This window comes from Gopherus flavomarginatus, chromosome 2 (assembly GCF_025201925.1).
Source record: "Gopherus flavomarginatus isolate rGopFla2 chromosome 2, rGopFla2.mat.asm, whole genome shotgun sequence".
NCBI classification, from domain to species: domain Eukaryota; kingdom Metazoa; phylum Chordata; order Testudines; family Testudinidae; genus Gopherus; species Gopherus flavomarginatus.
The window spans coordinates 271946192-271974172 of record NC_066618.1 but is presented as its reverse complement, the minus strand read 5'-3'; the positions used below and the strand labels follow the sequence as shown (position 1 = coordinate 271974172).

The 27981-nt window shown below is 39.9% G+C and overlaps 1 protein-coding gene across 4 annotated transcripts in view; it reads left to right on the top strand.

Annotated features, from left to right (window-relative positions):
* The window catches only part of CSMD3 (CUB and Sushi multiple domains 3), a 1198342-nt gene that overhangs the window by 925973 nt on the left and 244388 nt on the right, over window positions 1-27981 (top strand). For all 4 annotated transcript variants that reach the window (XM_050940462.1, XM_050940461.1, XM_050940464.1 and 1 more), the window contains one exon: window positions 9658-9774. In XM_050940462.1, coding sequence (XP_050796419.1) covers window positions 9658-9774 — 117 coding nt within the window. The remainder of the gene's footprint in view (window positions 1-9657; window positions 9775-27981) is intronic.

The window sequence follows — 27981 nt, the reverse complement described above, 5'->3', positions numbered from 1 at the left end:
GTGATCTATTTCTTCCATTTACCATTGGTATTACTGACAATAATGAATACTGGTTGTTGTGGGTCACTGTTATATGGCACACAGGTTTCTATGACACATTGTGACAGATGCAAAGCTGTATGGCTGCACATTTTACACAATAATCTGCCATGAAACAAGCAGCATGAATGAGTAATCAATGTGTATAAATGAGTGGAATTCATAACTATTGTATAGATAGAAGACCTCAATGGATTCTAACTTTGCTTGTGGTCCCAGCACTTTTGTTTTTGATGTGCTCACTGGTGTCAGTGCAAGTGACCAAGAAAAATGAATGGGCAATATAAAAATATAATGTTTTATTTTTAAAGAGATTCTTTACCTGGACAACCAGAGCCATTCAGTTTAGTTATCCATTTTATGGAAAGAGAGACAAATCCTTCTTGTTACATCTAGATGCCCTTATCTTTGATATGTAAAACTTATCAACATTTATTTACCCCTCAGACCTTTGAGCCAAGGTCCTAACAGGGGCCAGACAGAAATTACAGGACCAATGGTTTGTTTGTTTCTTCAGAATTTCCGCACAGGGGCAAAGTAAAACCCATCCTTCCATGGCAGTAAGTCAATAGCTTTTTGACCAAATCTGCCACCAGTCAAACTTTTTATTCTAAATTTTGCACCCATCAATATATAAGGAGTCATCCTGTGGAGTTACAGGACCTGATTTTGATCTCACAGCATTTTACATGAGTTTAACTTCACTGATTTCAATGGAGTTATTTCTGATTTACTTGAGATCTGAATCAGGCTAATAAGGGTAATTCTACTGTTTTAGGACTGAAGAAACAGGCACACTCAGTCTTCACGTGCCAGGAGGAAAATAGGTTTTTATTTGTTTATTTTATTTTGGGTTATTTAGTTTTGGAACAAAATGTTGGAAAAACAGTAAAATATGGAAATTTTAATGTATAGTATCTTAAATCTAAGGATCTGAAATCATACTTTACTACTAATCATACTTTACTTCACTAATATTATAGTAAATCATACTTTACTTCACTAATATTAATGAATCAAGTTTCCCATCAGAAGCAACCCCAGCAGTTGGGAACAGACAAATAGAGAGGAAGGGAGCCCTGGCTAGGGGGTGGAGAGCCTGCAGGAAGGCAGAGTTGTTTGCTGCTGCTGGTGTAACCCACACACCTTCATGGTGTGGTGCTCTGTCCCATCTAGTGGCACTGAGACAACTTAGAGACAGAGATAAAATGAGTCTGCTCTACAGCCTTAGCTAATAGCCAGCTGGCTTTTAGCTTATGCTGTAGAGGCTGATGCACTAAGCTCCAGAGATCCCCAGTTCAATCCTGCCCATCGACAGCCGGGTTCTGTCAGCATTACAAGCGGGGATTTGTCCAGGATTTCAACTGTGAAGTCTCTTAAGCTTGTGACACACTTTCTCACCTAGGGGAAGTATGTAACCCACACACCTTCTGGGTGTGGCGTTCTCTCCCATCTAGTGGTACTGAGACCGCTTCGAGAGAGAGTTAAATGAGTCTGTTCTACAGCCTTAGCTAGCCACCAGTTGGCTTTTAGCTCATGCTGTAGAGGCTCATGCACTAAGTTCCAGAGGTCCCCGTTTTGACTCAGCCCATCGATGACCGGGGTCTGTCAGCGTTACATTAGTACTGCTCCCTTTCTCCTCAGAAGTAAGAGAGGGAGATGACTGAGGCTTGTAAATATGTAAATAGTGCTGCTAGAACTATAATAAAGTACGGTAGCGATGAAAATGGCCTGGAGTGAATATGATTTGTACCTAAAGTGAGAGAGACTCACAGGGGACTGATCTGTGACAGTGAGGTTAGATTAGATAATCTGGTGGTCCCTTCTGGCCTTAACTCTTTGGAACTATAGTACTGTTTGCCCCTAAAACATATTCATTACTGTATTGATAGCTCAACAAGGTTATATGGCCAGGATTTTCCTGTAGTTGTATATATAAACTGTTCTATAGTCCCTAGCAGGGATTATCCTGAGATAATATGGAGAGGCTGGGCTTTGATACAACGAAGAATCACTGGCTTCCAGAGAAATACAGAATGGCAGAGCATGTACCTGTTAGTTGGAAGCCATTTACACTGGGCATGAAGGAGGCGGGTAACATGGAAGGATATCAAACAAAGGTGTTATTGGCTTCATGCTGAAAACCTGTCAGCAATTTATTTCTTTCTTGACTTTCAGTATATCAGTTTATTATTGTTTGTTGAGAAGGACAAAGAGAATTACATTAGGCTGAAAATATTAGCTTCATTAGTAGGGAGCTGGCACTTTGCAGACAACACAACTGAGAAGTTGGTAGGACAAGTCAGCATCTCAGAATAGTTTCTTGCTTTTAGATATCTTTTGTTTTTTTGTGAGTGATTATAGGAAATGTGTGTATGAGGTTGGATAAGAGTTTTCATACCCTCCATCCCCTTCGTTGTGGATTATATTTGTTTTTGTAGTTAGAGAAGGAACTGGAGAAGTGTTGGTCCACATCATCCTATACCCTCAGTTTGGAGCAAGAAGACAACAATTGTTTATGTGTGGACCAACAGACACTGCTTACTAAAAGTCTCCAGAATCAGGTGCATGGTGCACATGTGCACCCCCATGTGGAATGCAGGAAAGTCCTACACATCTCTGGGGGGAAAGGTGGTGACCACAACACTGGCTGACGGAAAGGAGGGAGCTTCACCATCACTGCTGCCACCCCCACTGTGTCTCCTGGGATCATGGACCTTCTTTATCCTGTCCTGAGAGATGTCCTCGTAGCGTAAGCCAGAGAAAGGGAGCCAAATGACACTGCTTCCTCCACTTTCTCCAGCTAAATCCCAACCACCACCTGGGATGTGAGATTTTGTCTCTCCCACCCTCCTTCCAATGCGTCCTTTTTCTTCCCTACCTTATTTCTTATTTCTTCTCTTTCCCATCTCTCTACTTTTTTCCCTTTGTCTAATAAGAGTGTGGCTCAGCTGTCCAAAACTATCTTCTGTGACATGTAGCTAAAAGCAATTCCCCAAACAGCCTGGGCAAAATTCCCATATTTGTCTAATAAGAATGAAAGTGTGACCCTTGTTACAGTACAGCTCAGCATGGAAACACAAGTGCTTTGTTTAGTTGGTTGGTTTTTTGTTTTGTTTTACTTTCTGGCCTTCGATAATGGATTATGGTAGAGGCACATTTTAAATATCACTCCAGAACAAAAGACAATAATTCCTTCCCAGAGGTCATTAAATAGAGAATAGATTGTAATGAGGGAAATGCACTATGATCACTAATGTGATTATGTTCAGGTGATTGGGCTTTTTAAGCCTTTTGAAGCCTTTTGAAATTTGGTATGCTTGATTTCTATCATTTGATCTTGTGGAAAATTGAAAAAAATATATTAAAAATCACATACTGATAGGGCTGTCAATTAATCACAGTTAACACGTGATGAACTCAAAATAAATTAACGTTTTTTTTTAACTAGTGTTAATTGCATACCTCTGGAGACAGGACTGAGTAGCGGCCTGAACCATCCCCTTCCCACTGGACAGTGTCGGCCTTAGGGGTGGGGTGAGATGTCCACCATCGAGGGTGCTGTGCTCGGGGGAGGGGCACCGCTGTGTGCCTCTAGGTCAGAGGTGCCCCTCTTCCCACCACCCTGCTCCACTGCTGCTCCTGCCTCCTCTCCTGCCCATGGAGCCGCCCTGGTCAAGCTGCTTGGGAACAGGAGACTGCCCCTTGTCTGCTGTGCAGAGCAGGGACATGGGGAACAGAAGGGCTAATGTTGGGGTGTCCCCCTTCCCCTGGAGGAACCTGTCTGCTGCTGCTGCTGCTGGTGGTTTAGGAATGAGTGCTGCCAGCAACGGCTGCTGATGGTTGAAAACGCATTCAGGCTCCTGAGTACTCTGCTTAAATAGACAGTTTTCCCCCAGCGCATGCGCGTGCGTGTGTGCACACACACACACACACACACTCTTCCTTGTCTCTCACACACACGTCTCTCCAACATGCACATGTGCCCGCACACTTCCCCTACAACACACGCACTCTCTCACACAAAATCAAAATCTGAAATGGAGCCCCTGCTGAGCTAGGAGTGACCAGAGAGCCAGGCACCAGGAGTCCCAGCAGCACTGCAGAAGTAAGGGTGTGTTGTAATTAAAATCAATATATTTGAAAATGTAGAAAACATCCAAAATAGTTAAATGAATGGTATTCTATTAGTGTTTAACAGTGCAATTAAAACGGTGATTAATCACAACTATTTTTAAACTCACAATTAATTGCATTTAAGTTTTTAAATTGTTTGACAGCCCTACATATTGATCATTAACAAGTCTTTATAAGGAAGATTGCTTACTTTATATTTCTTACTTCCTACCTCAAAACTGTTTGTGATGTGCTTACCACCCTTACACTTTTCTTTAAGCCTTTATACAGCACTAGTCATCTCCAAGTTATCTTCCAGTAGCTAATGTATAGGTAATTTGGTAATAATGGGAATTAGAAGGAGAAAATGTGATTATTTTATCTTTTTCATATGTTAAGTTTTCCTTTGCATGATAAATTTTTCATTTCTTACATGAGTATAAATGTCACCATACTTGTTCTTTTTTAATAGTTTAAAAAAAATCAAACCCCTTAAAATTAGGACATCTGCAACATCTATAAATAACAAAGAAAAATCATTTTTATTAATTTATATATCTCAACTTTTGTCTAAATATGAGGTCTACATTTTCTTTAATATATTGCTAAGTATAACATTTATTACCTAGAACAGGAGTTCTTAAACTGGGGGTCGGGATCCCTCGGGGGTTGTGTGGTTATTACATGGAGGGTCACAAGCTATCAGCCCCCACCCCAAGCCCCACTTTACCTCCAACATTTATAATGGTGTTAAATATATATATTAAAACCTTTTTTTAATTTTATAAGGGGCGTCACTCTCAGAGGCTTGCTATGTGAAAGGGATCACCAGGACAAAAATTTGAGAATCACTGATCTAGACCATACGGAGTCATATGGAAGAAACCTTTCCATCAAAATTGTTTTTGCTACTCTGTACTGTCATCAGATATGCTCGTAGGAAAGCAATACATTTTAAAACAGAACATTTTGATATTAAAATTAAATCATAAGCATGGAAGACTAAAGCAGATAAATTTATTTAAATTACATAGTAATTCAACGAGTTGTTTTTGGTTTAGGTGACAGCTGCATCATGTAGTGAAGAGGGCAGAAACAAAGAAACCCATTTAATAGACTTGGATTGAATTAAAAACATTGTGTTTTTAAGGTGCCTGTGGGACACAAGGAGAATATTAATGTATTATCTTCAAATTTGTTTATAGTCCTGACATATTTACAAGAATACATTAATTTTGATCCCACAGTTTTAATTTAATTTGACATCACTCAAGTAGCTGTCTAATCATTGTCTCACTGTCTTTGACAGAATAAATGAGGTGATCTTGGTAAATGGAAATATTATTCTGGCCATACAGATAAATAACACAGGTAAACAATACACTGACACAGGCATAATATGAACAAAGTACATAGAGGACACCAAAGTGTCATGGAAAAAACAAAAACAAGATTACCTGTCTTCTCTCTCTATTATTTAATTGTAGCATTTAAGTGTCTTACAAAAGTATAATGTTATCAAGAAATGTATCTCTTCAGTTTAATCATATGACGTCGGTATCTAAAGAGCCTTCAGATATCAATTACTTTTCTACACTAGATTGGGTTTAACCAGTGACCTATTAATGAACAAATCATTACCGCTTTAGGTTTCTCCTGAGTCATCTGGTCTTTCTTCTTAGCAGTGTTTATGAAGTATTACTTTTTATTAATTACTATTATTGTTATTAATTATTAATTTATTATACTTGCAGTTGTTTAATCAAATATGTCTGCATGATATAAAGGCATCTTACACCATCCAGTGGGAAATGCTGCTTAAAAGTGGATGGTGCACTATGGTGTTTAGATTCTGTAATTAGAGTGAAATACTATTAGATCTCTTGCTAAAGGTATTAGAAAGTAGTAATCTCCAGGCAATACTCGGAACTAAAAAGTATCAGTTTCAAGAGGAAAAACAAAAACTCAACTGAAAAAAATAATCAGTTCTTAGGAAGAACTCTACTCTGTTTTGTGCCTGTGTATTTGTTCTTCACATCTCTTAATCAAGGTAAGTTACGGACATAAAGTAGAGCAGCGATGGGTACGCAGTCCATCAGGGTAATCCACTGGAGGGCTGTGAGACAGTTTTTTTACATTGATAGTCCACATGCACGGCCGCCTGCAGCTCCCAGTGGCTGCGATTCACCATTCCCAGCCAATGTGAGCTGCAGAAGTGGCAGTTAGCACGGTCTGCAGCCTGCCACTTCTCACAAATCCCATTGACCAGGAACAGTGAACTGCAGCCACTGGGAGCTGCGGGTGCCTGTGCGTGTGTACAGTCAACATCAGCAAAATATTCACAATCAGATTACCTTGATGGGCCACAGGTTGCCCACTAATGAGGTAGAGCATGATAGAAAAGCCCCATGCAGAGAAGAAGTGCAAGGTGGATGCTCTGCAGTCACATCAGCCAACTCCCTCAGCACCCTCGGATGCATTAGATCTGGACCCATGGACATGTGCATGTCCAGCTTTTCTAAAAAGTCCTTAACCTATTCTTTCACCACTGAGGGCTGCTCACCTCCTCCCCATACTGTGTTGCCTAATGCAGTAGTGTAGGAGCTGACCTTCTCTGTGAAGACCGAGGCAAAGAAAGCATTGAGTACATCAGCTTTTTCCACATCATCTGTCACTAGGTTGCCTCCCCCATTCAGTAAGACCCTCACACTTTCCCTGACCTTCTTCTTGTTGCTAACATATCTGTAGAAACCCTTCTTGTTAACTTTCACATTCCTTCTTGCTTCAACTCCAATCGTGCTTTAGCCTTCCTGATTACACCCGTGCATGCTCAAAATATATTTTTGTACTGCTCTCTAGTCATCTGTCCAAGGATATACAACTCTCAATTCCCCATTAGGTTACTTGACTAGATACTAATATCACTAATTTATGAGATGCAAATTACTGTAAAATGAATTCAAAAGATACATGACATACTTGCAGTAAATTTGTCTTTAAAATTCTTGAAATAATTCATACTTTAAAAGAAAGTTTATTTGAATGAGAAATATTATACTTTGTTACCTATTAGGGACAGTTCTGTAGACAAACACCTTCTTTATTTGAATATGTGTAATAACAGAACTGGCTGTCAACAAGTTTAGGCTTGAAATTAGACAAAGGTTTCTAACCATCAGAAGAGTAGAACAGTCTTCCAAGGGGAGTAGTGGGAGCAAAAAACAGTTTTCAAGATTGAGCTTGATAAATTTATGGAGGGGATGATATGATGAGATTGCCTGCACTTGTATGTGGCCCATCCGCAGGGGCGGCTCTAGATATTTTGCTGCCCCACGCAGGGCAGGCAGGCTGCCTTCGGCGGCTTGCCTGTGGGAGGTTCGCCGAAGCTGCAGGAACAGCGGACCCTCCACAGGCATACCACTGAAGGAAACCTGCCTGTTGCCGTCGCGGCGACCGGCAGAGCGCCCCTTGTGGCTTGCCGCCCCAGGTATGTGCTTGGCGTGCTGGTGCCTGGAGCCGCCCCTGCCCATCTGTGTCTGCTAGTTGCAAATATCCTCAACAGCTGGAGATGGGACATTAGGGACCCCACTGGAGTGCCACAACACCAGTGTGAATGAGGTGTTGCATTACTGAACTGTGATAAGCCTCCAAAAGCATCTCATAATCCCCTTAAGTAAAGTGGCCACTCTTGTCATTATTGTGAAATTGGCTGCAGGAATGCAGAAATGCCCTTTCAAAGCTCCATTTACTCTGTAAAATTCCATTTACTGTGTGCTTTGCGTGAATGAGAGAGAGGCGGGGGAGGAGGGAAGGGGGATCTGAACTTATAAGACAGCATGCTGACACACTCTCAGCCCCCCAAAAACCCACAGTCTCTCCCCACACCTACACACAGCACACTCCCTGTCACACTCCCCCACCCTCATTTGAAAAGCACATTGCAGTCGCATGCTGGGATAGCTGCCCATAATGCACCACTCCCAATGCTGCTGCAAGTGGTGCAAATATGGCCACGCCCGTGCGCTTGAAGCTGTCAGTGTGGACAGATTGCAGCGCTTTCCCTGCTGCACTCTATGAAGGTGGGTTTAACGCATAGTGCTCTACATCTGCAAGTGTAGCCAAGCTCTTTGGCTGCCATGTTCTGCAACTATTGTACCTCAGAGTCTGAATCAACTTCAAGGATATCCAAGTTAGGGTCAATTTACTAAAAAAACTCCACAGTATATCTCATGGAGGCATGGATTACAGAGTTCACTATTACAAGGTGAATTCTCATCCTTAAAATTGTGTGAGAGCTAAGCTTATAATAATTTAAAATAAACTAATGGGAGCTAAACTAATAAATTTCAAGGAATGGAAGTTGGAATAATACATTCATGCTCATTTATTTTGAATGATGAATTTTGTTCTGCACCTCATATTTAATTTTACAGTAGAAAAAGAATTAGACACTTTGAAAAGAAAGGGTCATGGAAGTCAGGATTTGTTGTTCTTAAATATCAGAATGCAAAAGAGATTACTATGCTTTGACAACCTACCACAAAAATAAATAGCATTAGTATTTTCAATATTTGGTAAACTCTACCTTAAAAAGGCACATAATCTGTATTTTGCAGAGTCATTAGAAGTTTCTTTTAAAGAAAAGATGCAATGGTTTGTTAAGTGTACAATCCCAGTTAGACTAGTTTAAAGCGGACTTTATTTTCTACATATTTGAGAAGCAGGCCCTAGGTAAACTGCTTGAAATATACAAAGGACATTACTTCATAGTGGATTTTATTGTTTTATATAATTGCTTCTGAAACTCTGTTTACATAGCATTTTGATAATTTATCTCTGACTTGACAAATATGAATTACGTATATTAAATGAAAACTTGTATTGCCACTTTTAGAAATCTACATCGATACTGCAAATATAAGTTGATTAGCGTCTTGTTATTGTGTTTAAATATTAATGTTATTAGTAAGATATATTTGGAAACAAGGGACCAGCCTCTCAACTAATGTGAATCAGTGTAGCTCCATTGCAGTCAATATCAAGTCAAGTCTCAACTTTACTCCTTGATAAATAATCTGAATTGTTCTATACTTTGTTTTTGCGTTGTGGGATTATTGGAATAAATGCTCACTGATGTAAGGACTGCATAAACCTCCCCTTTAAGACATTGTCAAATATCTGAGAAATGAATAATTGCGTTCAGTGGAATGAATAACAGCACGCTGCATAGCGCTATCTTAAGGCTGTTGATAAATGATATAGAAACATGATGATTCAAACAGCAGAGAGCTCTCAATACAACTGACTTATAAGGGAGTTGAAGGCACTCATTCTCCCAGGTGTGGGCCCATAATACACAAATTAAATCTAGTGTAAACATTAAGGTAATTTACTGCAGTACACTATAACAGCATGCAGCAAATTAAATCAGTGTTAGACACATTTAAGTTGATCATCCTTTGAATGTTACATAATTCAATACTATACATTTATGCTTTCTAGCACCATGTGGGAGCCGGTCAACAGGCTCTGAAGGCACAGTATTATCACCAAATTACCCAAAAAACTACAGTGTTGGACACAACTGTGTTTACTCTATTGCTGTTCCCAAGGAATTTGGTAAGTAGGATGTCTCATTTTTTAACTGTTTCTTTCATACTTGTAATTGCTTCTGCACTATTTTTCTCTTTGGATGGATTTTGTAATTACTTATATGTTGAAAATATATACAGTGCACTTAAAATAAAACTATTGTAAGCTGCTAGTGCTGGTTAAAATTTTCACAATCAGTATTTTCTGTCATGCATTTTGATCTGTAGTTCATGTATTCATACATATATAGGTCACAAAATTTGTAAAAATAACATCTTTTTAAAAAATATTAGTGATTTATTTTTAATCCATTATAAATGCTGACATAATATAGATATGTTATTCTCAAATTAAAGGTCCAAATTTAGCACTTATGCATGTTAGTATGACTTTTTGGTAGTGATTTTTGTTGAACATCAAGGACACACAGCATAGAACTGACAATGCAAGATGATGAGGGGAGGGCTATGGTGTCATTAAGTCGCTATTGAACCTCCCAGTCCTGGGCAGCTCTGTAGTCCCAAGTGTATAATAGTCACTTATGGGGCCCCGTCTGATTTACAGCAGCCTATCTCTACCTACCTATCAGTTGCAGCACTGCCCAGACTTTCTGCAGTTCTGTGCCCAGCAGCCCCACCCCCAACATGACCTCTATGTAAGGGTTTGTGAAGAGGTCCACAGTGGGCAACCTTACAGCTATCTTCTGCAGTTTCTACACCAGAGGAATCCTCTGAAAGCTGGATCCAGGCCTTTTAGGGCCCCTTTATACCACCCAAGGCCTGTATATGACATAAAGTGGCTGCAGAGAGTGAGGATTTCTGCCTTTAACTTGATTGGAGTTGGTCACATGAAAGATTGATTTTGCGGTGTCTGATAACCAAAGGGTTAATAGTGACAAAGAGCTCTATGGCACCTTATGGACTAACAGAAGTATTGGAGCATAAGCTTTCGTGGGTGAATACCCACTTCGTCAGACATATGTGGTGGAAATTTCCAGAGGCAAGTATAAATATGCAGGCAAGAATCAGTCTAGAGATAACAAGGTTAGTTCAATCAGGGAGGATGAGGCCCTCTTCTAGCAGTTGAGGTGTGAACACCTAGGGAGGAGAAACTGCTTTTGTAGTTGGCTAGCCATTCATAGACTTTGTGTAATCCTGAGCTGATGGTGTCAAATTTGCAAATGAACTGAAGTTCAGCAAAAGCAACAAAGAGTTCTGTGGCACCTTATAGACTAACAGACGTTTTGGAGCATGAGCTTTCGTGGGTGAATACCCACTTCATTGGATGCATGACGTCTGTTAGTCTATAAGGTGCCACAGGACTCTTTGTTGCTTTTACAGATTCAGACTAACACGGCTACCCCTCTGATACTGAAGTTCAGCAGTTTCTCTTTGGAGTCTGGTCCTGAAGGTTTTTTTTGCTGCAGAATGGCTACCTTTAAATCTGCTATTGTGTGTCTAAGGAGGCTGAAGTGTTCTCCTACAGTTTTTTGTATATTGCCATTCTTAATATCTGACTTGTGCCCATTTATCCTCCTTAAGTATGGATTTTCCAGTTTGGCCAATGTACATAATAGAGGGGCATTGCTGGCACATGATGGTGTATATTACATTGGTGGACGTGCAAGTGAATGAACTGGTGATAATGTGGCTGATCTGGTTAGGTCCTGTGATGGTGTCGCTGGTGTAAATATGTGGGCAGAGTTGGCATTGAGGTTTGTTGCATGGATTGGTTCCTGAGTTAGAGTTACTCGTTACAGTGTGGTTGCTGGTGAGAATATGATTAAGATTGGCAGATTGTCTGTGGGTGAGGACTGGCCTGCCTCCCAAGGCCTGTGAAAGCAAGGGATTGTTGTCCAGGATGAGTTGGAAATTACTGATGATGCATTGGAGAGGTTTTAGCTGAGGACTGTAGGTGATGGCCAGTGGTGTTCTGTTGGTTTCTTTCTTTGGCTTGTCTTGCACCAGGAGGTTTCTGGGTACACATCTGGCTCTGTTGATTTGTTTCTTTATTTCCTCATGTGGGTATCATAGGTGTGAGAATGCTTGGTGAAGATTTTGTAGGTGTTGGTCTCTGTCTGAGGGGTTGGAGCAAATACAGTTATACCTCAGCGCTTGGCTGTGGACGATGGATTGTGTGGTTTGTCCGGGATGGAAGCTGGAAGCATGAAGGTAGGTATAGTGGTCAATGGGTTTTCGATATAGAGTGGTGTTAAAGTGACTGTCACTTATTGGTACCGTACTAGGAAGTGGACCTCCTGTGTAGATTGGTCCATGCTGAGGATGATGGTGGGGTGGAAGCTGTTGAAATCATGGTGGAATTCTTCTAGAGTCTCCTTCTCATGGGTCCAGATGATGAAGATGTCATCAATGTAGCATAGGTAGAGAGGGGGGGTGAGTGGAAGAGAGCTGAGGAAATGTTTTTCCAGGTCCGCCATAAAAATGTTGGCATATTGTGGGACCATACGGGTGGCCGTAGCAGTGCCACTCATCTGGAGGTATATATTGTCACCAAATTTGAAATAATTGTGTGTGAGGATAAAGTCACAGAGCTCAGCAACCAGTTGTGCTGTGGCATCATCAGGGATACTCTTCCTAACAGGTTGTATTCCTGTGTGTGGGATGTTTGTGTAGAGAGCCTTCACATCCATGGTGGCTAGGATTGTGTTTTCTGGAAGATCACCAATGCATTGTAGTTTTCTTAGGAAATCAGTGGTGTCACGGAGATAGCTGGGAGTGCTGGTGCTTTATGGTCTGAGCAGAGAGTCTACATATCCGAACAGTCCTTCAGTGAGAGTGCCAATTCCAGGGATGATGGGGCATCCAGGATTTTCAGGTTTATGGATCACGAGTAGTAGATAGAATAACCCTAGTTGGAGCTCTAAGATTGTGTTGATTTGTTCCTGTGTTAGTGTAGGGAGTCTCCTGAGTAGATGGTGCAGTTTCTTAGTATATTCCTCAGTGGGATCAGGGGGAAGTGGCCTGTAGAATTTGATATTGGAGAGTTGTCTGGCAGCCTCCTTTTGGGAGTCAGACCTATTCATGATGACAACCACACCTCTTTTATCAGCCTCTTTGATTATAATGTCAGGGTTGTTTCTGAGGCTGTGGATGGCATTGCATTCTGGATGACTTAGGTTATGAGGCAAGCGATGTTGTTTTTCCAGAATTTCTGCCTGTGCGCATTGGCGGAAGCATTCTATTTATAGGTCCAGACTGTCATTTCGAAAGGGTTAATCTACAAAGGCTTAATATACAGGATGGAAAGCTTCTGGTATACCACACTATTGAAAAGAAAGATCAGGAGAAAGATTGGTTGGGAGGCAGAGAGATAAAATGTGATGCAGAAATATAACTAAAGCTTGGTAGACTTTATATACTTACTTTAGTAAAACTACTTCACTCAGGGATGTGAAAAATCCACCCCTTTGTAGACAGCACTACGTCAGCGTGAGAGCTCCTCCTGCTTAAATAGCTACTGCCTCTCGTGGATGTGGAGTTATTAAACTGACAGAAGAACTCTCCCTTGTTGGCTTAGAATGTCTTTCTCCCTACATGCTACCGTAAGAGTAAGGAAATGATTTCACTGTGTGGAAGATAGAATGACAATTTGGGCAAAACAAAAGTGAAGCTGAATGACAGAATATTGTATCAAGGTTCTACCCAACACAACATTATGTCCAGTCATTGAACTGGGGACTAGATAGCTCAGACTATTATTGATTTCTGAGTCATTAAATCAAATCTGGGCAAGGCTGCTAGTGACTGAAATTATCATCACATTCTGATTTGATGTCTAATTAGTAGTTAATGGAAGTTCCAAATCAAATTCCTTGCAAACAGTTCCTGCAAATCTTAACAGACACCCAGTTTTGAAGAGGCGAAGAGAAGCAACTACCTTTCTCCCATTAAAGATGTATCCTGCTAGATCAGGTTTTTGGGGAAATGGCAGAAAATGTGTCCTTATTCATCCTTTCCAGACAAATAGAGAAATTCTGTTTCCAGTTATGTCTATCTAACACCTTTTACAAGTACTGAGGAAGAAAGAGGATGCCTGATAGAAATATCACATATGTTGAATGAAATAAGATAGTATAATTCAGTTTAGTGATAAGATGAAGAAGAGTAAAGAGTTGTAGAATGGATAAATATAATGAATTTTCCCTCCAAATATTTATAGTCTTGGCTCTATGCTTATGTCATACTGTTCAGTCAACACCAATTGCATCTTAACTTTCTCCAATCCTATGGTACTGAAAACATGTAGAATCTACAGTACTACCATAAGACTCTATTTCCTAAGGCATGCTATAACAATAGGTATATGCTTTAAATTTTCAGTAGAAGACAGTTGCATATCTGTAAACATTTCAAGGATGTGTTCAAATATGGAAGGGCTTAAAATAGAAGATGAGATGACAATGAAATCGTTTGATAGTATGTCATGTATTTTGTAGTTTCCCTAGATGAAGAGTTGGGGGTTATTTAAACACTTTATCAAAACAGTTAGTACCTGTATTAAGATAAGAAGAAAATGGGCTGTGAGAAAGGAGGAGTGGGTGGTATTTGGTTAACTGTAGAGATAAAAGTCGTTTCTAAGTACAACACACTCTGTTGTAACAATTTGTTTCTCATTACTATTTTTTTAAAATGATTTTTGTACCATAAAAACTCCTATTTTTTGTCTTGTGAATTTAGCATAATCAGGAGGAATAGCAGCATATTGAGGGGGGTATTTTAAGAAAGTCTGAAGAATAAATTATGCAAATAATAATAATAATAATTAATGAATAATTATCAATAATAATAATCAAGTGTAATACACTATTGAGCTTCTAAATAGGAAGCAGTAAAAAACAAATGTGATTTTTGGTTATCCAAAATATGATCTGGCATTTAATTATGTTCCATATTGAATCGATAACAATTACCTTTGCAATGATTATAGGTTGATATGTAACGTGGTGTTTTCCATTGAATGTTTTTTACCATGACTAAACAATGCAGGGAAATTATTTATCTTAACTTTTAAATGTCATGATTTTCTGGTTTGTCTCTCAAACTTAGGTTTATCTAGAATAAAACATACTTTTGTGTGTGCTATAGGGGGTACTATTATAGTATAGAAATTATGGACTTTACTAAAAACGCACCCTACTGCAATCTATAGTGTCTTTCTTAAAGTTTCTCCATGCTTATAAGAGAATTCTAGTAGCAGAAAAAATAATACAGTGAATAAAAAGAAACTAGCAGCTGGAGCACTAATGGTACTTTGGTCCCATTATAGGGGCCAGTGCAAGACACACTCTGCTGGAGCCAATGTCTTAAAATTTTGTGTGTAGACTTCCCAGCTTGATCACTGGCAATTGCATGATCCAGAAGTGAAACTCTTGTGTGATATATGTCTTTATATATAAAGTAGACTTCAGTAATCTGAGTACAATGGGCATGCTTAAAAACTTCACTCTGTATTTACAGATCTTGCAGCTTTCAGAGTCATTCCCTCTACTTTAAATTGGGGAATGCTATTAAAACTGGTAATATTTGTAAAATTGGCGTGAACTACTGTAGAGATCACTTGCTGCTTTTGTTGGCTAAACAATGTTTGTTCAAACTTATTAATCTTCCATCATAACAACAAAATTTTGTTTCCTAAGCATATAAGGCCTTATTCCCTCCAGCCACTTGGCATTGTATGAGCCATGCAAAGGATCAAGAATCTGGCTGCAAATTCTCTGAGGATGGAGGAGCACTCACATGATCTAAAGCCACTACAGCTGGCTTCATAGGAACTTCTGCACTCTCTCTCCAGCATAAGCGACATGCCATGAGATAGGGTAATTTAGGGGTGGGAGAAAAAGGGATGAGGCAGAATGTAGTTCCTCTTCACCAGTTCTTAGCAAGCATATGGTCCCATCTCCAGGTAGCATAAATTAATGCAGTCAAGAGCACCTGTGCCTTGAGAATGAGAGAACTGTAACTGGCTCTCTGACAGCCTTCCCCAACCTCACTCTCCAAGCAGACCTCAGCACAAAATCTGGACTATTACATTTGGTCATAGGTGAAAGGAATAACAAAGAGTCACATGAACTGTCTTGTGTCACAAATATACTGTAACATGATAAGAACATAGAGCATAAGAATGGCTGTACTGTGTCAGACCAAAGATCCATCTAGCCCAGTATCCTGTCTACCGACAGTGGCCAATGCCAGGTGCCCCAGAGGGAGTGGGCCTAACAGGCAATGATCAAGTGATCTCTCTCCTGCCATCCATCTCCACCTTCTGACAAACAGAGGCTAGGGACACCCTTCCTTACCATCCTGGCTAATAGCCATTAATGGACTTAACCTCCATGAATTTATCCAGTTCTCTTTTAAATGCTCTTATAGTCCTAGCCTTCACAACCTCCTCAGGCAAGGAGTTCCACAAGTTGACTGTCCGCTGTGTGAAGAACTTCCTTTTATTTGTTTTAAACCTGCTGCCCATTAATTTCATTTGTTGGCCCCTAGTTCTTGTATTATGGGAATAAGTAAATAACTTTTCCTTATCTACTTTCTCCACATCACTCATGATTTTATATACCTCTATCATATCCCCCTTTAGTCTCCTCTTTTTCAGGCTGAAAAGTCCTAGCCTCTTTAATCTCTCCTCATGGAGATTAGGGGGGTTTGAACCCCCTAGTAATTTTAGTTGCCTTTCTCTGAACCTTTTCTAGTGCGAGTATATCTTTTTTGAGATGAGGAGACCACATCTGTATGCAGTATTCAAGATGTGGGCATACCATCAATATATATAAGGGCAATAATATATTATCAGTCTTATTCTCTGTCCATCTCCTAAGATCCATTTTTTTTGACTGCCTCTGCACACTGCATGGACATCTTCAGAGAACTATCCACAATGACTCCAAGATCTTTTTCCTGATTAGTTGTAGCTAAATTTGCCCCCATCGTATTGTATGTATAGTTGGGGTTATTTTTTCCAATGTGCATTACTTTACATTTATCCACATTAAATTTCATTTGCCATTTTGTTGCCCATTCACTTAGTTTTGTGAGCTCTTTTTGAAGTTCTTCACAGTCTGCTTTGGTCTTAACTATCTTGAGCAGTTTAGTATCATCTGCAGACTTTGCCACCTCACTATTTACCCCTTTCTCCAGATCATTTATGAATAAGTTGAATAGGATTGGTCCTAGGACTGACCTTTGGGGAACACCACTAGTTACCACTCTTCATTCTGAGAATTTACCATTAATTCCTACCCTTTGTTCCCTGTCTTTTAACGAGTTCTAAATCCATGAAATGACCTTTCATTTTATCCCATGACAACTTAATTCATGTAAGAGCCTTTGGTGAGGGACCTTGTCAAACGCTTTCTGGAAATCTAAGTATACTGCGTCCACTGGATCCCCCTTGTCCACATGTTTGTTGACCTCTTCAGAGAACTCAAATAGATTAGTAAGACATGATTTCCCTTTACAGAAACCATGTTGACTTTTGCCCAACAATTTATGTTCCTCTATTTATCCGGCAATTTTATTCTTTACTATTGTTTCAACTAATTTGCCCAGTACTGATGTTAAACATACTGGTTTGTAATTGCGTGGATCACCTCTAAAGCCCTTTTTAATATTAGCATTACATTAGCTATCTTCCAGTCACTGGGTACAGAAGCCGATTTAAAGGACAGGTTACAAACCGTAGTTAATAGTTCCACAACTTCACATTTGAGTTCTTTCAGAACTCTTGGGTGAATGCCATCTGGTCCCGGTGACTTGTTAATATTAAGTTTATCAATTAATTCCAAAACCTAGTGACACTTCAGTCTGTGACAGTTCCTCAGATTTGTCACCTACAAAAACTGGCTCAGGTTTGGGAATTTCCCTAACATCCTCAGCTGTGAAGACTGAAGCAAAGAATCCATTTAGTTTCTCCGCAATGACTTTATTGTCTTTAAATGCTCTGGTTGTATCTTGATCATCCAGGTGCCTCACTGATTTTTTATCAGGCTCTCTGCTTCTGATGTACTTAAAAAGCATGTTGTTATTACCTTTTGAGTTTTTGGCTAGCCATTCTTCAAACTCCTCTTTGACTTTTCTTATTACATTTTTACACTTAATTTGGCAGTGTTTATGTGCCTTTCTATTCACCTCACTAGGATTTGACTTCCACTTTTTAAAAGGTGCCTTTTTATCTTTCACTGTTTCTTTTACATGGTTGTTAATCCACGGTGGCTCTTATTTAGTTCTTTTACTGTGTTTCTTAATTTGGGGTATACATTGAAGTTGGGCCTCTATTATGGTGTCTTTAAAAAGTGTCCATGCAGCTTGCAGGGGTTTCACTCTAGTCACTGTACCTTTTAATTTCTGTTTAACTATCCCCCTCATTTTTGCATAGTTCCCCTTTTTGAAGTTAAATGCCACAGTGTTGGGCTGTTGAGATGTTCTTTCCACTACAGGGATGTTGTTATATTATGGTCACTATTTCCAAGTGATCCTGTTATAGTTACCTCTTGGACCAGCTCCTGCGCTCCACTCAGGACTAAATCAAGAGTTGCATCTCCCCTTGTGAGTTCCCATACCAGCTGCTCCATGAAGCAGTCATTTAAAGTATCGAGAAATTTTGTCTCTGCATTTCATCCTGAGGTAACATGCTCCAGTCAGTATGGGGATAATTGAAATCCCCCACTATTATTGAGTTCTTAATGTGGATAGCCTCTCTAATTTCCCTTAGCATTTCATCATCGCTATCACTGTCCTGGTCAGGTGGTTGATAATAGATCCCTAATGTTATATTCTTATTAGAGCATGAAATTACTATCCATAGAGATTATATGGAACATGTGGATTCACTTAAGATTTTTACTTAGATTCTACATTTTAATTCACATATAGTGCCACTCCCCCCCTCCCTCGCATGACCTGTTCTGTCCTTCCAATATATTTTGTACCCCAGAATGATTGTGTCCCGTTGATTGTCCTCAATCCACCAGGTTTCTGTGATACCTATTATGTCAATATCCTCCTTTATCACAAGGCACTCTAGTTCACCTATCTTATTATTTAGACTTCTAGTATTTGTGTACAAGCACTTTAAAAACTTGTCACTATTTATTTTTCTGCCCTTTTCTGATGTGTCCGATTCTTTATGTGAATGTTTCTCATCTGATCTGGCCCTCACATTATCCTCTTCCATCCTCTGCTCCTGGCCATAACCTAGAGAATCTCTATCAATAGACTCTCCTCTAAGAGAAGTCTCTGTCCGATCCACATGCTCCTCTGCAGCAGTTGGCTTTCCCCCATCTCCTAGTTTAAAAACTGCTCTGCAACCTTTTTAATGTTAAGTGCCAGCAGTCTGGTTCCACTTTGGTTTAGGTGGAGCCCATCTCCATCTCTCCTGTAAAGGCTCCCCCAATTCCAAAAGTTTCCCCATTTCTTAATTAATCTAAACCCCTCTTCAATACACCATCGTCTCATCCACTCATTGAGACTCTGAAGCTCTTCCCGCCTACCTAGCCCTGTGCGTGGAACTGGGAGCATTTCTAAGAATGCCACCATAGAGGTCCTGGATTTCAGTCTCTTCCCTATCAGCCTAAATTTGGCCTCCATGACATCTCTCCCACCTTTCCCTATGTCATTGGTACCTACATGTACCACGACCACCAGCTCCTCTCCAATGCTACACATAAGTCTATCCAGATGCCTCGAGAGATCTGGAACCTTCGCACCAGGCAGGCAAGTCACCATACAGATCTCCCAGTCATCACAAACCCAGCTATCTATGTTTCTAATGATTGAATCTCCTATTACTAACACCCGCCTTTTCCTCGTGACTGGAGTTCCCTCCCCCAGAGAGGTAACCTCAGTGCAAGAGGATACCCTAACGCCATCTGGAAGGAGGGTCCCAACTATGGGAAGGTTTCCGTCTGTTCCCGTTGACTGCTCTGCTTCCCTGGGCCTTTCACGCTCCTCAACAGTACAGGGGCTGTCTGACTGGAGCTGGGACAATTCTACAGTGTCCCAGAAAGGCTCATCAACATACCTTTCTGCCTCCCTTAGCTCCTCCAGTTCCACCACCCTGGCTTCCAAAGCCCGTACACAGTCTCTGAGGGCCAGGAGTTCCTTGCACCGAATGCACACATACACCACCCCTCCACAAGGCAGGTGATCATACATGCTGCACTCCGCACAATAAACTGGATAGCCCCCACTCTGCTGCTGGGCTTCTGCCTGCATTGTCTCCTGAAGCTACCTACTTAATGAAAGAGTTTTGTTTAAATCAAGTTTTGAATGTAGTTTAATTTATAGGTTTTAAAAAAGAGCAAGTGAACCTTGCTCCTTTCCCACTCACCTTCCAAACTCCTTTCCAAAACTCCGTTAACAGCCCCTGGTCGCTTGCGCACCACTTTATAAAGCCCTGGCCTTCTTGATAGCCCCGCCCACTGACTAAGGCTCAGCCAGTTAACAGAGGCTTCTAGCTTTCAAACCTTACTTTGAAGTTCACAGCTTCCAACTGGCAGCCACAGCACACGGTCCTTCAACCAACCTACCAAACAGACAGACAAACACAATCTCAGCACACAGCAAGTAACCCTCAAATGCAAACACACACTGCAGACAGCCACTTACCCCAAAGGTGCTGTATTTGCTCCTTCTTCACCTGGAGAAATCCCTTGCAAAACTCCCTGTTAGCAGCCCCTGGTTGCAAAGCTCCCTGGTCGACTGTGCACTGCTTTATAAAGCCCTGGCCTTCTTGCTATACATTCAAACCCAGTTTTCTAATAGTAGAGGCATCTCTCCAGTTATCCTTTTGTGAATGTGTAGATGATTTGTCACAGAATAACAAGTGTGAAATCAGGGCTTCGAGCGATGCATTATATCAGACAATGCACCTTTTTCTGTTCTGTTATGGTATCTGATTAGCTTATTGCTTGCTTTCATTCCTTTGTAAATCGCTTTGTGCTCCATGCTCAATACCATGTGTGCTTTATATCATAGTGGCTTCAGATCTATGCTCATGTCTGAATGCATATGACTTTACTCATCCCACACATGTTCATTTGACTAACCAGTCACAGTGCTGTTGAGCACACCCAATAATAGGTGTCTGGAAATGTGGATCAGGTTGTACAAGAGTTTCTTCACATAGGCCCTGAAAAACCTAGGGCTTAATCTGAATTAAAGATAATGTTCGAACTACACTGTACCTGTGTGTAATATTTATACTGTAGAAACTCCCCTAATATGCAATTAATTCATACCTAGGCTTGGGACAGGAGTGCATGAGCCAGTATGCAATACATTGATATTGGAATCCTATTCTCTAAGCTATGCACATTTTATTTTTATTCCAAGTGAGCTCTATCACTCTGGTACTAAGTACTAAGCATGTAACCATATACTCCAAAAACATTTCCAAAAGTCAGTCCTTCATCTGTGCACAACACAAGATTTTTTTGTCCCCTTGAATTGATACTGTTTTCATCCCACAAGATAGCAATACATGCAGTGTAAGAATTGCTCATCTTCTCCATGACGTAAACTACAATACAGGGAGTAAGAATGTGTGTACTATACCTCTGTTTGCAGCTAAGTGATTGATTATTGAAAGATAAAAGTTGAGCTTGTGGCAAAATGTTCTGGGGTATAGTAAGACCGACTATTGTAAAACTTTGTTCGTGTATACAGGTGCATGATAATACATTCAGTTTTTGACTTTGTTACTTGTGGGACTAGAAACATACCTCATTTGCATGTGAAGGAAGAAAGAAAAAGAAAGTTGCATCAATTGAGTGCACTTTGGAAAACATATCCTAAACGCTTTAGTTGTTTTATAATGAATAATTAACAGAAGTTTGATTGAAACAAAATTATTTCAAAAGTGAAAATAAATACAAAACTTACACATGAAATTTACCTGAGGTGAAGTCGACACTAGATAATGTTGTTACATGGACTTAATTGAGTTAATAAAATATTTTCATGTGGAGTCATGATTGTTTTTTGCTTTTGCTTTGCATAGTTTCAACAAGACCAAACGAGGAGTTTGGTTTGACTGTGTTCTCTCCAGCTAATTTTTACTTTACAGTTCTGTGTTTGTGAGAAGCTGAAAACTGAATAGAACCCCAGGAAAAAAAAATGAAAATCATCCCACTTTCATAAGGAAATCAATGAGTTTTGCAACCTCTTCCTTGTTTCTCAATAAGCTATCTCTGAACATCAACCATTACCATCAACCATCAACCATTACCTTCATTTACCTGCAATCCCTTTTCCCCATTTTCATATTGCTTAGTGGGCGGATGACCAGCTGGCCCCTTTCTGAGCACTTCAGCGGCTCGCTTGTTCTCTCATTCCCTCTCTCCTGAAACCAGCAACTAGGGCTTCTTCCTTCTTAGTTCCTAGGAAAGATCTCAGGGGAAGCAGTCAGCCTGCATATCCCTGATTCAGCAACACCATTACCAGGAAAGTTGTTCTTTCTCTTGCTGCTGCAGCTGTTATAAAGACATTTTACCTCATGATTATAGCCACCTTCCCCACTGAATATTTTACCTGAAGGTTTAGGCTGGTGAGTTAATTGCCCAGTTCCCAATTAATATTAATTTAAGTGGGAGTTGAGTTCCTAGCTCCATTAGAATATTTTGAAGACTTCAGCCTTTGGAAAGAGTGGGTTTACCCTGCTGGACTCCAAAAGACTTAGGTTGGGGAGAGAATATCATGCTACTGTCTGAAGACAACTGAGGCAGAAAGGGATGAAATGTACTGGATACTCTACAGGACTTCTGAAAGTAAAAGGTAGCGCTTCTTAGGAAAAAAGATGTATGAGTGTGGAGGGAGTTGGGGTTGAGTGAATGTAGACACTGAAGGGGACTGGACTAGATGATCTCTTAAGGTCCTTCCAGTCCTACGAGTTTATGACTCTGCAGGTGGCCTGCTCTCAGGATGGAATTTTTGCCTGTGGGGCAAAGTAGGAGGAGGTCCCATGCTGGCCTGCATCAGCCCAAGACTTATGTGCACAAACCTCAGAGAATCTGGAACTTGCATTGTAACTGAAAGCACATTTGCACAGCTGTAGATTTCTTCCTGTCCATTTTAAGATTAGACCTAGTGAAGCTGTCTAGATATATTGGAATTTCTGTCTCCTGATGTCAGGGCCAGCTTTAGACCTATTCCACCAATTCACCCAAATCGAGCCCCGTGCTTAAGAGGGCCCCGGGCCCAGTGAGAATCCCTTCCCTGGCTAGAGGCGCCTTTTTAATTTTTACTCACCTGGCAGCTCTTCGGGTCTCCGGCAGCACTTCAGCGGCGGGTCCTTTGCTCACTCCGGGTCTTTGGCGGCACTTCGGCGGCAGGTCCTTCACTTGCTCTGGGTCTTCAGCGGCTGGTTTTTTCAGTGACGCCGAAGACCTGGAGTGAGTGAAGGACCCACCACCGAAGTGCCGCCGAAGACTCAGAGCACTGCCTGGTGAGTACAAGCCCCACGTGTATTTTTACATGTGTGTTTGGGTTTTTTTAGTCATTCCTTCTAGGACCCTGTCGAAACTGTTTGAATTGGGCCCTGCACTTCCTAAGCTAACCCTGCCTGCAGTACCTGTCACAATTCAAAGCTGATACTTATTTGTTAGTTTTATCACACTGATACTGACATATAAACTGTTTGGTCCCATTTTATTTTAAAAAAACAACCAAAACCTCCAAATTTTAGATAAATACTTTCCACTGCTTGATCACTTGTGTTATTAATGTGTTTGATCAACTGGCTAACCTCTCTAATTTGTCAAATTGCACTCAAATTGAATTGCAGGAAAGGGTTGCTATATATTTTTAGCTAAAAGTATTTGAAGTTTTATGTTGAAAATTGATTATGCATCATTGTATATATTTTGTGCCTAGTATCAGGTATACAATACCTTACATTAATACAGTAGTCCTCATCATTGAGGGTGACAAAGTACATTGAACAGAATGTATAAGGATCACTCACTGTAAGATTAATTCATAGAAGATTTTGGTGCTCTCAATTCTCAGCACTAACTCTGATTTAATCTTAAATGCAAATTCCCACCTAAACTGAGTATGGATTTGAATGCCATCTTAGGCTATCTCTATACAGGACACATATTAAATATTGAGTTGGACCACACTTATTAAATATTGAGCTGGTCCTAGCCACACATCTTCCTTTTAAATTCTGAAGGAGCTGCATGACTGCCCAAAGATTTGGCAGGGAGTATGACAAAGCAAGATGCAAAGCAAGGTGTCCAGATCAGCTTTGTAGACAGTGGAGGAGTATTCAAACCATATTGCTGACACAAAATATTTCTGAGTCAGGTACCAAGGAGAATGGCAAGGCATATTTTTTTCATTATATTGAATGTATTTGTAACTCTTCTTCTCCCAAAGAGTGTTGGAACATATGTGATAGTCTTCCATATGGTGCTGTAGGGATTTATATATTATATATACATATATTTATATTGTATATACATGCATATATATTATATATACACATGAGAGAGAGAGAGAGACTTTGAATGAAAACATGTACAATTCAGAATGCTACAAGGACAATTGTACATTCCCACAACATATAATGTGTTCTAATACAGTATAATTTAAAGTAATTTAAACCAATATCAATATAGAAACAAAAAGAAGCAATGCAATAGTGTATTGAATCTGCAGAAAGAAACAACAGCTCTTTTAATCCAGAGTATTAGATTGAAAAAAGTTTTTGATGGACTGAAAAGAAAAGCTATTTCATGTGCAGTTTTTCAACTTCTCCTGGCTAAGTTTCTATGGAAAAATCACTGCAGTGTAGACTTTTTTCAATGTTTCATTATTCTGTCATGCAGAATCACAGCTGCAATATTTCATACTATGACAGGCTTAAGCTGGAAGATAAATGGTTCACAAAAGCACACAGCATGCCACGGGCAGAGTCTTTTGTAAACACAGAAGACTCATCATCTCTGACACTCTCCCACTGATATTTCAAAATGGTGTAATGATCACTAATGGTTTAATACACAATCCAGCACTGATTACAATTAAAATTCCGAAATTTAAGATTTAATTTGTATGCTCTGCATTTCACAATTAGGTTGATATTTGCATTTTAAAATAATCTAATTATTCGTAAAAATATTAATAAATAAAGTTCAGATCAAGTAGCCTAAGAGAATGAATAGGATTTTGTTTTACTGAAACAGTAAAATATACTGTACACAGCACAATGCAAAAGTGTAAGCATACTTTTATATGGCATGTCAGAAATAAAAAATTTTTCACTCTCAGTGGCTGATGTGGAGCCTATTATTTAAATCATACCCTTTTTTCCCTACCTAGAAGCCTAATAGGCACATGTAATACTGGGGTATTATCCAAATTCAATAGGGGTATTACATGTTGCACATTTACTGCAAAATACAGTGTTCTTTTTATCCACTGACAACTTGTGTGTAATATTTGCAATGTTCTTGGTAACACGAGTAAAAATACAGCATTTTTTGCCAGACTTGGCCACTGGTGGCTTTTCAGTTTCTAGTAACAGTAGAGAGAGATAAATTTGTTTCAGTTGTCTTGCTTCGGTCCTGGATGATGATAAAAGTCCCATGCCTGCACACCCTTAAGTGTGTCCATAAATATCTTACTATAACACACAATACTGCAAATTAAGTCAGTTTGCATGTGAGGTGCTTTTCCAGTATTTTGTAGGTATTCTGATGTGGCACGTGGAATTGCTCTGCAGAAGGAGATGGAATCGGAGGATAAGAGCCCAGTAACAATTCGTTTATGAGAATAGTCTTTAAAAGATTTATTCTTGCAATCTATGGAAGATACAGGTATGACTTTTATTCTGGCAGCTGGACCAAACATAGAGCAAACAATGTCGCCTGACACATATTTTCCATTTTAGACAGTTCATTGAACCTGGAATCTGCAGTCAGTTTAAAAGCCATGCGATGCCAGATTTGCTTCAATAGAGTCTGTTGTACTTTCAAATCCAGTTCACACTTTTAAAGGTAATAACCTAGGCTTGGATAGCTGATTAAGTGGCAGAACTTCACAAGAAACTATCTCAATAAGGAAGGAATGAAAACTAAGTTGGTTTTGTTATTATAATTAGTTGCATTAAAGTATAACATTTGCTTTTCTTGGTTTATATCCTTCAGCACTGTTGAATAGAGGGTTGTGGGGTTTTTTTAAAGAACCTCTGAGGCATATTCTGGTTGAGATTTTTAAAGCAATGCAGGGGATTTAGCTACACGTCTTCTACTAAAACCAACCGCCCCCGGTTCGCTCCTTTACTGAACACCTCTTTTTAAATCCTTTTCCAAGCCACTTATCCAGTCACTGTATACCTTTCCTATGGAGTACATGCACTGGACATCTGCCCCACACTTACATAATGAGTTGCAACATGGAGTCTATCGTCCTTCATGCCATACATAAAGAACGCCCACCTGAACCAACTGTGGGGAAGGTGAAAAAAACCCAACTCCACCTAAGCCAATATGGTGGCAAGGGAAAACTTCCTTTCCAGCAACTCTCAACAAAAGGGCAGCTAGTGTCATGCCCACAGCAGGTCTAGACCAAACCTGGTATTTTACCACCTAAAGGGGAGGGAGGGTGGGTGCCGCTTCAGCCTGCTCCATGCAAAAGGGAGGGCTGAGGAACAGGGCTGCCGCTTTTAAACCCTTCATTCCCAGGGGATGAGTCAGCGACCACGCTGACCCTTTTGCAGCAGTTTTCATCTCCCTCCCCCAAGCCATAAAGCACAGTTCCTTAATTGGGCCAGCCAGTCAAATACTTCCACCTCTTAAAGGTGCAGGGCAGTCATTGTCCTTAGAAGACTGAAACATTAATGCAACTAATTTGATGCTACCTCTTGTGTAGCACTAATGGATTCTTTAGGAGGATAATATTGCCTGTTGAAATAGATTTAAACAATCTTGATTTGTTGTTATATGCTGAGTTTTGCCCATCGTTTAGAACTTGTATTGTTAATGATTTTTATTTTCTCCTCCATATTTACATTCCATCAATCTGACTTGAGAATATTTGCCTCAGGTCTGTTAAATTATTCTTGCTAATATTTGTTTGTATGATGGTAGCATCTAAAACCCCTCCTCAGGGTTGAGGCCCCATTTTGCTGGTGCTATACAAACAAAGAGTAAAAGGTGGTCACTGACCCAAAGATCGTAGCTTTAATTAAGATAAGATGCAATTGGCCATGCTATAACACAGTGCTGTTGTTGTGTATACTAATAGCAGTAGAAGCACAGATACTGGAAAGGAAACGCTTGCAGCAAGAGTAGAAGTACTCTTTGTTTAGCTTTGTTGTCTCCAAACAGTTTTGCTTTCTATCAAAGACTTTGAAAATACTTTGAGAGGACTGAACCATGTCTGGTACATTTTTTTGTGATTCAGTCTGTTTCATCATGTCACTTGTTGAAAGCCAGTATAGTATTTATTTGTGTGTGTGTGTGTGTGTGCATGCATGCGTGTGCGTGTGCCTAAAGAACAGAAAAAAGTATGTGTGCGCACGTGCGCGTGCACCTAAAGAACAGAAAAAAATGTAGATGTGTATACAGACTGGTAGCCAGGAACAAGTAAAACATCCTTTCACAGAAATAAAAGTTGAGTAATATTGTTGTTTGTTTGTTTTGAATTGTTTTGAGTTGGCTACATGATTCAAAGGTGCATGTTAGTTTTCACTGTATAATAACGCCTTGTGATACTGTAGGTGGTGTGGTAAAAGGAATGTTCAAGTTGTTGAGTGCCAAGTAATTTTATCTCAAAAATATTAAAATGAAATGTATAGTCCAGAGAAACAAGAAATAGTAGGCCAAATCTTAATAATTCTCTCTGTTAATGCTGATTCAATGATTTGACTCTCACTATTTTAGTCACATGACATTCTGTTATAATAATTGGGCCAACAACCTTACTCCAATTTTCAACTCAATTGTAAAAAGTGAGTAAAACATTATGACATCTCACAATAAGCTATAACAATAAGTTTTAATGGCAAAGGTATAACAGAGAAACAGAATGTCTGAATTAGTCCAACAAATGAAAAGGCCTACTAACAAAAGAACATAAGAATGGCCATACTGGGTCAGACCAATGGTCTGTCTAGCCCTGTATCCTTTCTTCCAACAGTTGCTGGTGCCAGATGTTTCAGAGGGAGTGAACATAACAGATCAGTTTAACGAGTGATCCATCCCCT